The sequence below is a fragment of the Meles meles genome, chromosome 10 (genome assembly GCF_922984935.1).
Source record: "Meles meles chromosome 10, mMelMel3.1 paternal haplotype, whole genome shotgun sequence".
Taxonomy (NCBI): domain Eukaryota; kingdom Metazoa; phylum Chordata; class Mammalia; order Carnivora; family Mustelidae; genus Meles; species Meles meles.
Genome location: NC_060075.1, coordinates 32,797,386 through 32,811,709, shown reverse-complemented (window position 1 = coordinate 32,811,709; position 14,324 = coordinate 32,797,386). Strand labels below are relative to the sequence as shown.

The window sequence follows — 14,324 nt, the reverse complement described above, 5'->3', positions numbered from 1 at the left end:
GGAGAGACTCCTTGAGAACAGTTAGTAACAGCAGTAAAACCTATTTGCTTTCCCTTTTTTTTAATACTTAACATAGTCCAGGAACTGTTTCAGGTTTTATATACATTATCTTACTTAACTCTGGGATATCTAAAACTTGCCTTGCTGAGGCCACATGGTCAGTAAGTGGTAGAACTCCAGCCTGGGCCCCCTGACACTAACACCCCTTCTCCTGGCAAGAGGCTACAGCTGCAGTTCCTTACCTTGTTCATGACTTTCCTTCGTAAGAACCTCGGCAGCAGGCCCTGCATGGGCTCGCCATCCCACCGCAGCTGAACCCAGCGGAAATGCTGCTGCACCAGCAAGTCAGAGCCCTGGAGACAGGCCTTGGCAATGGTTCCCATCAGAAAGCAGTTCTCGTGAAAGTAGTAACACTCAGACGTTCCATTTCCTAAAACAAATCAAATGACCCAACCTCAGCAAGCCATACGATGAGACTAAGTCAAACGAGCCTAAAGAAGAACATGAAGTACAACTCATACTCTGGACAACAGAATGCTAGAATCCCACAGAGCCTTCCTTTTGGGCAAGCTCTTGCCACTCCCTTTACCTTTTTGCAAAATCCAGGGGCTTTCGGTGCTGCGATTTTCCAGAGGGGCCAGAAAGTCCCCCAGTAACTGAGACAATGAACATTTTTCCAAATTCTCCAAGACGATGATGACTTTCTTATTCATGGGAGACTGTTTCACAGGGATCAGACAAGCTGTGGTCAGAAACAAAATTTATATATACAATGGAATACTATACAGCCATCAAAAGAAATGAAATCTTGCCATTGAGACAACGTGGATGGACTAGAGGGTATTATGCTGAGCAAAATAAGTCAATCAGAAAAAGACAATTATATGATCTCCCTGAGAGGCAACGTGGGGGGTTTGGGGGGTACGTAAGGAAAAAATGAAACAAGATGGATTGGGAGGGAGACAAACCACAAGAGACTCTCAATCTCACAAAACAAACTGAGGGTTGCTTGCGGGGGTGGGTAGGGATAGGGTGATTGGGTTATGGACACTGGGGAGGGTATGTGCTATGGTGAGTGCTGTGAAGTGTGTAAGCCTGACGATTCACAGATCTGTACCCTGGAGTTAATAATACATTGTATGTTAATTTTAAAAAATTAAAAAAAAAAAACACCAAAATTTAGTGATTAAAGCTTTCACCAAAACCGCTATGAGCTGGTTAAAAATCCAAGTCTGGGGGCGCCTGGGTAGCTCAGTGGGTTAAAGCCTCTGCTTTCGGCTCAGGTCATGATCCCAGGGTGCTGGGATCGAGCCCCGCATTGGGCTCTCTGCTCAGCAGGGAGCCTGTTTCCTCCTCTCTCTCTCTGCCTCTCTGCCTACTTGTGATCTCTGTCTGTCAAATAAATAAAATCTTAAAAAAAAAAAAAATCCAAGTCTGAAGATAGAAAGTGTTAGCGAAGATGTGACATAATCAGACTGCTCTTTAACTGCTGGCGGAGTAGGACGACTCTGGAGAAGAGTCTGGCATTGGTTAATAACAGTTCCAAGTGTACACATACGATGATCCACTACTAGTTTCACGATAGATCCCAATTAGGATCAACCCTGATTCCCGCTGACAGCAGAACAGATACACAGGAGTGTATTCCTAGATTGGAGAGTAGAGTGAACAAAGCCCACAAGCATTAACATGGATGGTCACAAACAATTCAGTAAGAAGCAAATCGCAAAAGTACACACATAATACAATTTCAACACATGAAGTTCAAACACGGGCAATACTGAATATAAAATGTAGGAATTCACAAGGGAGTAAAAGTAGTAAAGGGATTTAAAGGTAGTAAAATGATAAAGAAAGGCAAAGAAATGATTATCACAAAAGATGGACTAATGGTTAGCTCTAGAAGGGTTTGTGAAGAGGGCACATGGCCACAGGAAGCTGGGAATAATTTGTTTCTTGGCCTGGTTTGGTACTTAATGGTTACTTTATTTAAAATTATTCACTGATCTATTTAATATGGGTAGTATGTATTTTATGAATGTATATTTCATAATACAAAAAAGGTCAGAAACCCTTAAGTGAGGTTTAAATTACACCTACATGAAATATTCATAAAATTACGAAGCTAGGACCTCAGAGAGAGAAGCAAATCCATCCTTTCATTTTACAGACCTCAGAGAGGTTAAAGACTAGGGTTTCATGACAGTTGTAAGGAAGGACTAGGACTTCGGGGTTTTTTTGCCTTTTTAAAGACTTATTTATTTATTTGAGAGAGAGAGTGGGTGTGCACATGCTCCTGTGAGAGGGGATGGGGGAAGGAGAATCATCTGGCAGACTCCATGTTGAGTGTGGAGCCCAGTGCAGGCCTCCACCCCAGGACCCTGAGATGATGACCTGAGCTGAAATCAGGAGTTGGATGCTCAAATGACCGAGCCAGCCAGACATCCCAGGACTTCTGAACCTTGCCTTAGTGATCCCCCTTATGAAGGGGGCATTCAATTGCCTACCGACCCAGAACAAAAGATAGAAAGTAAATGGAAGATTGTGATTATATATAGGAATCAAGTAAGTCCATAGACGGAATGTACTTGAAACAGTGCTTAGCGCCTACTAAGCACTCCAATGTTAACGGTGTAGTTAAAACATATTACTACTTCCCACATACCAGTGAATTATAACATTTTTAATTTTTAAGATTCTAAGAGGCCTCAGTCTTAGCCAAATTAACCTTGAGAAAAAGAGATCAATTTAAAATACGTAAGTAATTTTTTCATGTAGTCCACTTTTCACAAATATTCATTATAATAGATTATACGCTAGTCCCCCGTGTTACTCTAGACAAATGCATTTTCACTTTCAAAAGAACTCCTTGAACATTGTAAATGAGTCTCTTCTGAGACTGAAATAGCTTCTCGGCACACTGTGAAGCTTTAAAACTAGAACACTAGAAACAGCAACAGCCCCTCTCGATGCAGTCGTTTTGGGGGGGCTGTTGACCAGCATCCGCTCAATCTCCTTCAACACAGCTATTCAGTGCACGGTGCTTCTCCGCATTCACACGTTCTTTCAGAAACACACTGACTGTGGAAGTATGATGAATCTACAGTTCATTTCAACAATGATAAACCAACAAACCTTTTCTACGTGGTGATAAAAACCAGAGCAGGCTGAATGGCACAAGGATCTGCTTTCCTATAACCAAGGACTAAAGGCCTCCATCCTTCCTGGATTTGTGTCGAGGGTACAGCTAGTTCCAGTGGCCTGAAGCCGTGGCTCCAGCCGGACTCTCCATAGGAACACGTATCTGCATTTCCACAACTGTTCACCCATGGCTCCCTTGCCCTAGGCTAAGTGCTGTGGCATACCAGAGGGGACTGGTTCTACTGGGGGGGAGGGGTGGCATTTTAAAATGCATCTTTTTCAAGGAATAGCATCTTCCTAGGTAGTCAGGAGAAGGCTTTCATTAGCAGAGAATGGAAACTGGGCAGGAAGAGACTAAGCCATCGGGTCAAGGTCAGAATAGATGCAAGAGTGCAGGACGGTGAGCTTGAAGCTGATAAAAAAAGCTCCAGTCAGGGCTGGCTAGAAGCCTGTGGTAAGGTCACATCAGTGGTACGGATCAAGCAGCCGCAGCTGTGGGCAGCAGTCAGTCCTGCAGCGACCATGTCCTCCCCCCTGGGCTGCAGGGAACCATCCCGGGATGCGTCCCTAGATGTTCTGACTTCACTGGGCTGGGCTGGGCCACTGGCATCTTGTGTGCAGCCTGGGGTGAGACTTGAGGATATGCAGCCTCACAATGTGGCCCCAGATGACAAGTGGAAGAACTAGAATGTTGTGTCGGGAGGGAGAAACCACTGGCTCTGGGAAGCCTCCTCCTCCTGAGAGGAGGAGGATAAACAGGACTGGATTTCGGTTTTGAAATCTCACTCTGGTGCCAAGAACGCCTGGAGAGGAAAGAAAAGGAAAACACACTTACAGGGGTCTAACTGCTGAGCTGAGTGCAGGAGGTAAGAGTCCAAGGCCAAGGTACAGATCAAAGGTGTTTGAGATGGAGTCAGGAGAGCTGAGTGGCTGGCTGTCTTGAGAGAGGTGCAGAGAGGAAATGTCAAGAGACAGCTCTGGTGTTCCCGCTGGAGAAGAGGCTGTACAGTTCGGGGAGGCTGAGCGCTCATGAGAAGAGCACACGTGGGGTGTGGGCGTGGGGGATGTGTCAGGTCTCATGGATTGGAGGAGGGAGGCATCCTGTCGGAGAGGTCCAGCAGGTGGCGGGACCTGAGCACGGGAGCAACCAGGGAGAACTGAGGCTGGGGATAAAATGAATACGTTCAGGGGAGTGCCGGAGATCCTTTGTAAACTGTGTAACATTCTCTTAGGCCCACAAACAAGGGCTGTTTGGCTCACCCATTCATCATCCCTTAAACGGACAATCTGTGCCCTAGACAAAAAGGGGGTAGGGCTGCGGTTCAAAGCAGCTGGGTTGGGGTCCCCCCTCATCTTGGTTTATCCTGGTGTCCCATCAGGTACCGACCCAGGGTCGGGGAGACAGGGCTTCTCTGATGAAAAGCTTTGTCTTCAACAATGCCAGTCTCAGGACCTCCTTTACTAAGTCACACCAACTTCTCTAACTACTCAAGTTCAACACCCTAAACTAAGTTGGTCCAAAGGTAAATTTTATGTGCTCAATAGCATGTGCCTCCTTCAGATTATTTAGCGAGTTTCAGGTCTAACCAAGCCCAGGAGCAGGAAGTTTCCAGTCTGAAGGATGAACCAGCCTCTGCTCAGGTTCTACAGAGATGAGAGAGGCTACGCACCCCATGCGAGAGCTGGAGATTTCTTTTAACCTGCTGCCAGAAAGTTAGCCATTTAGAGTCCCTCGCCTTAGGCTACTTCAAAGCCCTATTTCTGAAATGAATCGACTCTTTCTGTCTGTTTTTGTTCCAACTTTATAGGCTGTGTCAGCCCCGCTCCTCTCCTGCAGACTGATGATCTTAATCAGACACTTCCTGGGCTGGGTTCAGGGCTACAGCCCAGTTTTGCATGTCCTTATATTCAAAGTTCTGGAGATTCAGTTCTAGAGCAACAGTCGATGGTTTAAAAATAATTAACCTACTATATTTATAGTTAAATCCTCACTTCTTTGTGTCGAAAGTGACCACAAGTCCAGATAATCTCCCCCCTGGGATAGAAAGCAGCCTGGCTGTTACAGTCCACTTAAAACAAGGCTGTGCAGGGATGACGCCCTGAGTCCGGATGAGAAGCAACGGACAAACCTTCCGAAAGCCTCAAGTAATGCGGGGTCCAAGGAGGTAAATTGTTACAGGGACTCCGATTGCCATATTCTCCGACTACCATAGGATTATGGTAATTCTATCTTTATTACTTCCAAAAAGGAAAGTTCTCTCAAGGATTCAAAGTGTTACTTTAAAATACCAATCTAAGTATCAAAAAAAAATTTTTTTTAATGCTTATTGTCACATGTAATTTTAAAAATTATCTGTCTTGCTGACCTAACTACATACCTTACCCTGAGGCAAAATCTGATCCAATTCTAATACACCTTCATACCGCCTTCACCGAACAACAGAGCCATATACTGTGATTACCTCTCACAGAAGGTGGTATGAAAAGGAAAGTATTTTTCTTAATTTTATTTTAGGAAGACACTATTTTAAAATAAACACAAAATAACCCTTGGTAATTTTTTTTTAATGTGTTCTTTTGTTCTACATTCTTTTCTTCATGGGAACCTTTTTATTTTAATCTTCATATGTTTTAGATTTTTTTTTTTTTTTTTTTTTTTGTGAGAGAGAGAGAGAGAGAACACGCATGAGAGAGTATGAGCAGGGGGCAGGGGCAGAAGGAGAGGGAGACAGAGAACCTTAAGCAGGCTCCACGCCAGCGCAGAGCCCTAAGCAGGGGCCCCCGTCTCACAACCCTGTGATCATGACCTGAGCCAAAATCAAGAATCAGACGTTTAACTGACTGCGCTACCCATATGCCCTTAAACCTAATAATTCAAAATACATTTGCTACTCTTCCTTTTTAGATACTCTGCTCGTGTATTTCTTTTGTTCATTCTCTGTGACTCTCCCTGCTGGCTTTCTTCTGCAGTCAGAGAGAGAAGCCCATGAGGTGATCTATGTGCGTGCACAGTGGAAGCTCACAGTTCAGCATCCTAGCCCAGCCTCTTCCAAGTAGCTTAAATCTCTTCCTGTGAGGCAAATAAGGTTAAAATCAGAAAATAAAGGCATTCTTTACAAATCAGTTTATTCCTCAATTATACTAATATAATTTGATCAATTTAATTTATTGGTAAAAACGCAAGAGAAAAACTGACAAGTAATTCCTATTCCAACGTTATTCTAAAATCTGCAGTGGAAGAGCCTAGGAATACGCTTTCCCTCATCCAAACTCCTGCCTCCTCTACTCTCCGCCCTTTCCCATCACCTCCTGACCAAAAGAACATTTCCTGTTATGTGCCTTCGGCACTACAAAAGAAGTGACACCACATCCATCAATGACTCCTCCCATTGGCTCCCAGGATGGGACCCTGCCCTGCTCAAAACCCTGGGGCCCCACCTCTCTACAGAACGTGACTGCCCCCGTGATCTTTCCCCTGGTCTCCAGTCAATAGCAGTGGGTCCTAGGGAGGAAATGATGGACACAGTGCACGGAATTTTAGGAGATGTGCACGGAGAGCAGCAAGGGAATATCAGGGTCCAGACCATAAACTTCTCCACATATGATCAGAGAACCGTAGTGTTTGTCCCACAGCCACTCGAGTGTAAGAGCAGGGAAATGACAAGCGCAGCTTTATACTGTAGAATGAACCCTGTGAGAGCTACAGAGGCTTGTGAGGGGTTTACCGGAGGAAACAAGAATTACCAGAGACGAGACCTCCACAGTCCCTTGAGCAAGAAACGACAGGTGGAATGGCAATAGCAGGGAGGCAGAGATGAGATGCAGGGACCAGATTCGGCAGAATTCTGGGCTGACGTGGCACAGAGAACAAGGCAAACTGAGGAATGTATGACAATGCTCAGGTGCCTACCTTGGGCCACTGCATTCAAGGTCTCAGCAGATGAGGGGGCCTGGGTGGCTCAGTTGGTTAAGTGTCTGCCTTTGGCTCAGGTCATGATCCCGGGGTCTTGGGATCAAGCCCTCAGTCAGGCTCCCTGCTCAGCAGGGCCTGCTTCTCTCTGCCCCTCCCCCTCACTCATGCTTTCTCTAAATAAATAAATAAATAAATAAATAAATAAAATCTTAAAAAAAAAAAAAAAGGCCTTGGCAGACAAACCTGCATTTGTGCCTTACCTTTGTTATTAAAAAGAGAACAAAAGGTATTTCATAATTATAAGCTGCTGAGCTGAAGAGAGAATAAAAATCCTGTACCATTTAAAGGTGATAGACCACTTCTTACATAATGAGGGTGGTTAAAATGGAGACTGTTTTTTTCCTTGCTTCAGTCTGCTCAAAAACTTCATTTTTAAAGTCCAGATCACTTTATCCTTACGCCCTCTCATCACCTACTCCGCTGTCAAGTTTTGCGCCCTCTCCTCTTTCGACCTCCCGCATGCACACTAAGCAGGCTCTTTCTGCGGACACCTGGAGAGGACATATGACAAGCATTCCCTTTGTCTTTGCATGTCTCTTTCCTCTGTCAGGAGATTCACCCACTCGTCAGCCAATAATTATGAGCTTTAAGTGTACCCGGAAAAATGGAAGAGTAAGGTACAGTACCAGGCTTCAAGGAGTTCACAATGTGTGTGTGGGCCAAGGCCAAAGCTCAGATAATACCCTCACTGCCTTGACCGATAGTTAGGTGGGGCACAGTTATCAAAATTTACTGATGTTCACCAGAGGGAGAAGCCCTATCTGGAGGGATCAGAGAAACCTTCACTTGAGGTGTCCTTAGAGACTTTTAACAGGGGCTTTTTCTGTCATTTCCAGAAGGTCAAAAACCATATCTGTTTTATTCAGTACTGTACAACATAATATTCTGCAAAGTACCTGCGAGGTTGGTAGTCACAGCATATGTGTGTGGGGGGAGGGGCGTTGTGTATTTACTCTAGCATTCTTAAGGAGAGCTGTAGCATGAACTAAGACTCAGAGAGTAGAAAAGAAAAGGACATGTAAAGAAGAAATAGCATATTCTTTTGGAGCATAGACATCTATTTTAAAAGGGTCAGATATTCCAAAGTAGACATACGGATGGCCAACAAGTCCATGAAAAGATAGAGGACATCACTAATGATTAGGGAAATATAAAACAAAACCACAATAGGATATCACCTCACACGGGTCTGAATGGTTATCATCAGAAAGGCAATAGATAACAAGTTCTGGTAAGACTGAGGAGGAAAGGAAACCCTAGAGCACTGACGGCGGGAATATAAATTGGTACATTTCCATACTATGGAAGATAGTACGGAGGTTGCTCAAAAAATTCAAAATGTCAGATGTTCCAGCAATCCCACTTTTGGGTATATATCCAAGGGAAACGAAACCAGGATCTCCAAGAGTCATCTGCACTCCCATGTTCACTGAATCATTACTCACAATAGCCAACAGACGGAAAGAACCTAAGTGTCTGCCAACAGATGAATGGAGTATTTTTCACTCAGAGAGAAAGAAAATCCTGCCATTCTCAACAACACGGTGCACCTTGAGGGCCTTACACTAGGAGAATTAAGTCAGGCAGAGAAAGAAATACTGTACGATATCACTTATATGTAGAATCTAAAAAAGCCAAGCTTATGGAAACAGAGTAAAATGGTGGTTGGCAGCGACTTGGGGCATGGGTGAGGGAAATGGGGAGATAGCAAAGGACAAACAATTTCAGTTATAAGATGAGTAAGTTCTGGGGATCTTAGGTCCTGCAGGGTGATTATAGTTAGCAATATTGTGTTATGTACTTGGAAGTTACTAAGAAAGTAGATCATAAATATTCTCAGCACAAGAGAAATTTTAATTGTGTGAGGTAATAGAGGTACTAGCTCATGTTATAGTAATGATTTTGCAATAAAGAAGTGTATCAAATCAACATGTTGTAAACCTTAAACTCACACAATAGTATATCTCAATAATATCTCAATTTAAAACATAAAGGGTCAGAGAAGCCCATCAGGTGGATCAATGTCCTTTAATGGAAGGCCTTGCATGAGTGATAGAGGAATGTGTGGGGCAGGAATCACAGCTTTTAACGAAGGGTCTGACTGCCTGTGAGAGATGTTTGAGCAGGAGAAGCAGTAGGCACAGCAGCCATTCACAGGAAAGTAGACGAGACATAGGAAAGGGGGCACAAGGTAGGATGGTACCAATGGGACGATGGAAAAGGCGTGCTGGGACCCATCTGGCAGGACATGACTATGGACTATGTGGGACAAAGACGAGGGGTCCATGAATGAGAGGATCTGGGAGTTCTACCCAGTCCTCATATGGCTTTAAAAATCGAAATAACTGACAACACTGAAAGAAGAAAATCCTACATTTTCACACAAAAAAACGGATTTCTGACTTTTTTTGTTTGCTTTTAAAGATTTTACTTATTTGGCAGAGAGAGAGACAGCTAGAGAGGGACACAAGCAGGGGGAGTAGGAGAGGGAGAGAGAAGCAGGCCCCGCTGAGCAGGATACCCAATGTGGGGCTCAATCCCAGGACCCCGGGATCACAACCTGAGCAGAAGGCAGACCCTTAATGACTGAGCCACCCAGGCGCCCCGGGATTTCTGACTTTTTTTTTTTTTTTTTTTAAGATTATTTATTTATTTATTTGACAGACAGAGATCACAAGTGGGCAGAGAGGCAGGCAGAGAGAGAGAGGGGGAAGCAGGCTCCCTGCTGAGCAGAGAGCCCGATGCGGGGCTCGATCCCAGGATTCTGGGATCATGACCTGAGCCGAAGGCAGAGGCTTTAACCCACTGAGCCACCCAGGCGCCCCGATTTCTGACTTCTTAAAAGTCACAAGAGCACCTGCCACTGGATCTCACTGCCATCAGCAGCTACAGCGGAGAGCCGCGTCCTCCGGTAGATGGAGATAGGGTCCCCCACTCCCCCACCTCACCCTTTAATGTGGCCTGTTTGCGCTCTAGACATTCAGGTTGTCAAGTCTGCTGACAAGACCAGAGTTTCAAGTGGGAGAGGCCAAGAGACTTGTGCCACTCACCAAACTGGGAAATAGGAAGAGGAACTCTTATGCTACACCCTCCACCCCCACGTTTAGAAATGCTGTGCTGGTCACACCTGCATCCTTTCCGACCTGAATCACTGGTTTCTTAGCTCTCTAAGCTTAGAGTGGAGAGCAGAACTCAGTCTATAATTGCTATCTGCTCTGACAGAGTGAGAACAAAATAGTTCACCTTCTTACTTGAGATGAAACAAGACTGAAAGCTGGAAAAAAGGTAGTGGCCCTGCAGGGATACAGAAATGTCGACACGGGCGAGTTTCTAAGGGGCTGTGGCCGGCAGTGGTGTAGGGCAGGCTCGGTAGCAGTCTGAGTCCTGCTGGACTGTGTCCTTGCTGGGCATTCTTTGGTCAGGGTGCTCCAACCTTCTGTTTCAAATGTTTTCATGTTTATAAACCAAGGTGCTTACAGTAGGGCCTACCAGAGTCAGAGCTAAATAAATGTTAGTGATTATTAGTAACAGCCACAGAGAAAACAGCGTTCTGCTGCTGACTTCCACTAGTTTCTGAACAAAGGCTGACCCATGCACCATAGTAACATTCAGATTCTGGTGGGATCTTCCTGTCCTTAAAATATGCATCTAGGGGCGCCTGGGTGGCTCAGTGGGTTAAGTCTCTGCCTTCGGCTCAGGACATGATCTCAGGGTCCTGGGATTGAACCCCCACATTGGGGCTCTCAGCACAGAGCTCTCTGCTCAGCACAGAGCCTGCTTCTCCCTCTCCCTCTGCCTGCCTCTCTGCCTACTTGCGATCTCTGTCAAATAAATAAATAAAATCTTAAAAAAGAAATGTGCATCTAGGTCTGTGGAACCCTTAATCCCTCCCCAGACCTGCTTCTTAACTTTATTTCTTGACTTAAAATCAGCTTCTTCCTAAGGCTGACATAGCTACAAGGTATCTCCCTTGATGGTGGCTGCAAAGATGTGAAACACCTCGAGGATGGGCACTTGTGTTTCATCTGTCATTGATCTTCCAACTCCGTGCCCCCTGCACCCTCTCCCCAGGGGTCTCTGTGGCTTTGGGTCCTTGGAAACTGGAGTCTGGTCCCTTTCAGTTCTGTGTGGAGAGTGGCTAGTATGCTGTGCTAGGCAGGGTATACTAACGCCCCCTGTGGTGAAGCTTGGTATGGTAACCTTGGAAGCCTGAGATAGAAAATTCATGAAAAAGCTGTATTGGGGCACCTGGGTGGCTCAGTCACTAAGTGTCTGCCTTCTGCTTAGGTCATCATCCCAGGGTCCTGGGATTGAGTCCCACATCGGGGTCCCTGCTTAGCAGGAAGCCTGCTTCTCCCTATCCCACTCCCTCTGCTTGTGTTCCCTCTCTTGCTGTCTCTTCCCGTCAAATAAACAAACACAATCTTTAAAAAAAAAAAAAAAAAGCTCTATTAATAAACAAATTAAACCTGATTCTACCACCCTTTGTTCTGGCAAGATACTGAACCTCCCTGTGCCAGCTTCCCCACGTTGGAACAGACATGACACCCACCCGCACAGGGCTGTAGTGGAGATTATAGGGGTTCGTTAATGTGTGCAACGTGTTTAGCACAGCGCCGCTCAATGATGCACCAAAGGGTTAGGTGGAGGAAGTTCATGTCAGGTTTTTCAAGAAGGGGTGTTTTGGTTGTAGCGAATTTATAAATACTTCACTAAAAATCTATCTACTCTTTATGATCATTATGCAATTCTAAACAGCGTCAGTGATAGAAGACTTAGTCCTGCTAGGATGGCTGGCGACTCCCAACACGTGCTCCCTTAGTATCCCTCTGGTGCCAGTTACATAGTACGCAAGTTACAAGCAAAAGATGGAGGGGGGAGGCACAGGATGAACAATAAATGCAATGACAGATACACGAAAATACTTTTTTGCAAGTACTCAGCTAGGTCCCATTTTCATCCCTGGGGTGTTAAATTCTTTAAAAAGTCATGTTAAATTTACCCTCCAGGAAGAAAGCTTATTTCTTTTCAATGGTATCACTGAAGATCATGCCCTTCGGTTACGAAATTCAGTTTGCTGGGATGGTCTTACCACTACTGATGAACAGGTCTCCTAGCTGTTCCTTGGAGAAATCAGCATCCACTTCGGCTCTCACTATTTCACAGGTGAATCCTGCAGCCGTCTGTCTGTGCTGTGATAAGAAATCAGGGATTAGTTCTACATGCTTTCAAATTTTTCTGAGAAAAGGAGACGGTACACAGGTAGTGGCTACCTTCATGCAGAGAGCAAGCTGATGTGCTATGTAGTCTTGCAAGCTTCCTTCCGGGCCATGGAAAATGACATTACGGTATTGCTCGACCTACGAATAACCAAGAGGAAATGTGAAGAAGAGAAAAAAAGGAAAAAAAAAAGAGTGGTCCCCAAGTAGAAATTTCCCTTTCTGACAGTCTTCAGCCTTTAAAAACATTAAAAATAGTATTTTTATCCACTGGGCACTTGAAGTCTTTCATTTTAATCGGAAATACTGGCAGATATAGTACTTATATACTTATATAGTATTTTATGTAGTATTTATTTATAGGAAGAGCGGACACTGGGTTAAGGAGCACACTCTTTCTTCCCTGTATCTTCCATACTGAGGTTCAGTACGCAGGCTGGGAACATGGTTCTTAAGTGTATTTTGTCCCTTACAAATGTTTTTCTTTATTATTTCTTGCAGATGCTCTCTAGTTTGTGTTTCCCTTATGTTTATTTTACTTTTGAGTGATATTTAAAATAGCAATGAATTACATTATTTCAGTGTATTCTGGAAAATATAACAAAACAATGAAGTAGAATACAAACCACTGATAGTCTCAGCACCGAGAAGTAACCACTGTAAATACACTTATGCTTCCCTTCATAGGCTCAGCAATCAGACAACAAAAAGAAATAAATGGTATCCAAATTGACGGGAAGAAATCAAATTTTCACTCTTCACAGATGACATGATACTTTATATAGAAAACCTGAAAGACTCACCAAAAAATTGCTAGATTGGATACATGAATTCAGCGAAGTTGCAGGATATAAAATCAATGTACAAAAATCTGTGGCATTTCTATACACCAATAACAAAGCAGCAAAAAGAAATCAACAAATCAATCCCATGTACAATTGTACCAAAAATCATAAGATATCTAAACCTAACCAAAGGGGCAAAAGATCTGTACTTGGAAAACTACAGAACACTTATGAAAGAAACTGAAGATGACCCAAAGAAATGGGAAAACATTCCATGCTCATGGATTAGAAGAACAAATATTGTTAAAATGTCTATACTACCCAAAGCAATCTACATATTCAATGCAATCCTTATCAAAATAACAACAGCATTTTTCGGAGCTAGAACAAACAATTCTAAAATTTTTATGGAACCAGAAAAGACCCTGAATAGCCAAAGTAATGTTGAAAAAGAAAAAGCTGGAGGCGTCACAATTCCAGACTTCAAACTCTATTACAAAGCTGTAATCATCAAGACAGTATGGTACTGGCACAAAAACACACAGAGATTGATGGAACAGAATAGGGAGCCCAGAAATGGACCTTCAACTGCATGGTCAACCAATCTTCGACAAAGCAGGAAGGAATATCCAATGGAAAAAGGACAATCTCTTCAACGGTGTTGGGAAAACTGGACAGCCACGTGCAGAAGAATGAAACTGGACCACCTTACACCAGACACAAAAATAAATTCAAAATGGATGAAAGACCTGAACATGAGACAGGAAACCATCAAAATCCTAGAGAAGAACACAGGCAGTAACCTCTCTGACCCAGGCCATAGCAACTTCTTATTAGACATGTTTTTGAAGGAAAGGAAAACAAAAGCAAAAATGAACTCCTGGGACTTCTTCAAGATAAAAGCTTCTGAACATCAAAGGAAACAATCAACAAAACTAAAAGGTACCCTATGAATTGGGAGAAGATATTTGCAAATAACACATTAGATAAAGGGCTGGTATCCAAAATCCATAAAGAACGTATCAAAATCAACACCCCAAAAATAAATAATCCAGTTAAGAAATGGGAAGAAGACATGAAGAGACATTTTTCCAAAGAAGACATACAAATGGCTAACAGATGCGTGAAAAAAATGTTTAACATCACTCATCATCCTGGAACTACACAAATCAAAACCATGATGAGATACCATCTCACACCTGTCAG

The 14,324-nt window shown here is 43.8% G+C and overlaps 1 protein-coding gene across 4 annotated transcripts in view; it reads right to left on the bottom strand.

Annotated features, from left to right (window-relative positions):
* CTTNBP2 (cortactin binding protein 2) overlaps positions 1-14,324 on the bottom strand; it is a 155,424-nt gene that overhangs the window by 17,849 nt on the left and 123,251 nt on the right. For all 4 annotated transcript variants that reach the window (XM_046021022.1, XM_046021025.1, XM_046021026.1 and 1 more), the window contains 4 exons: positions 12,388-12,474; positions 12,207-12,306; positions 590-742; positions 243-430 (listed from right to left, as the gene is read on the bottom strand). In XM_046021022.1, the coding sequence (XP_045876978.1) occupies positions 243-430; positions 590-742; positions 12,207-12,306; positions 12,388-12,474 (528 nt within the window). The remainder of the gene's footprint in view (positions 1-242; positions 431-589; positions 743-12,206; positions 12,307-12,387; positions 12,475-14,324) is intronic.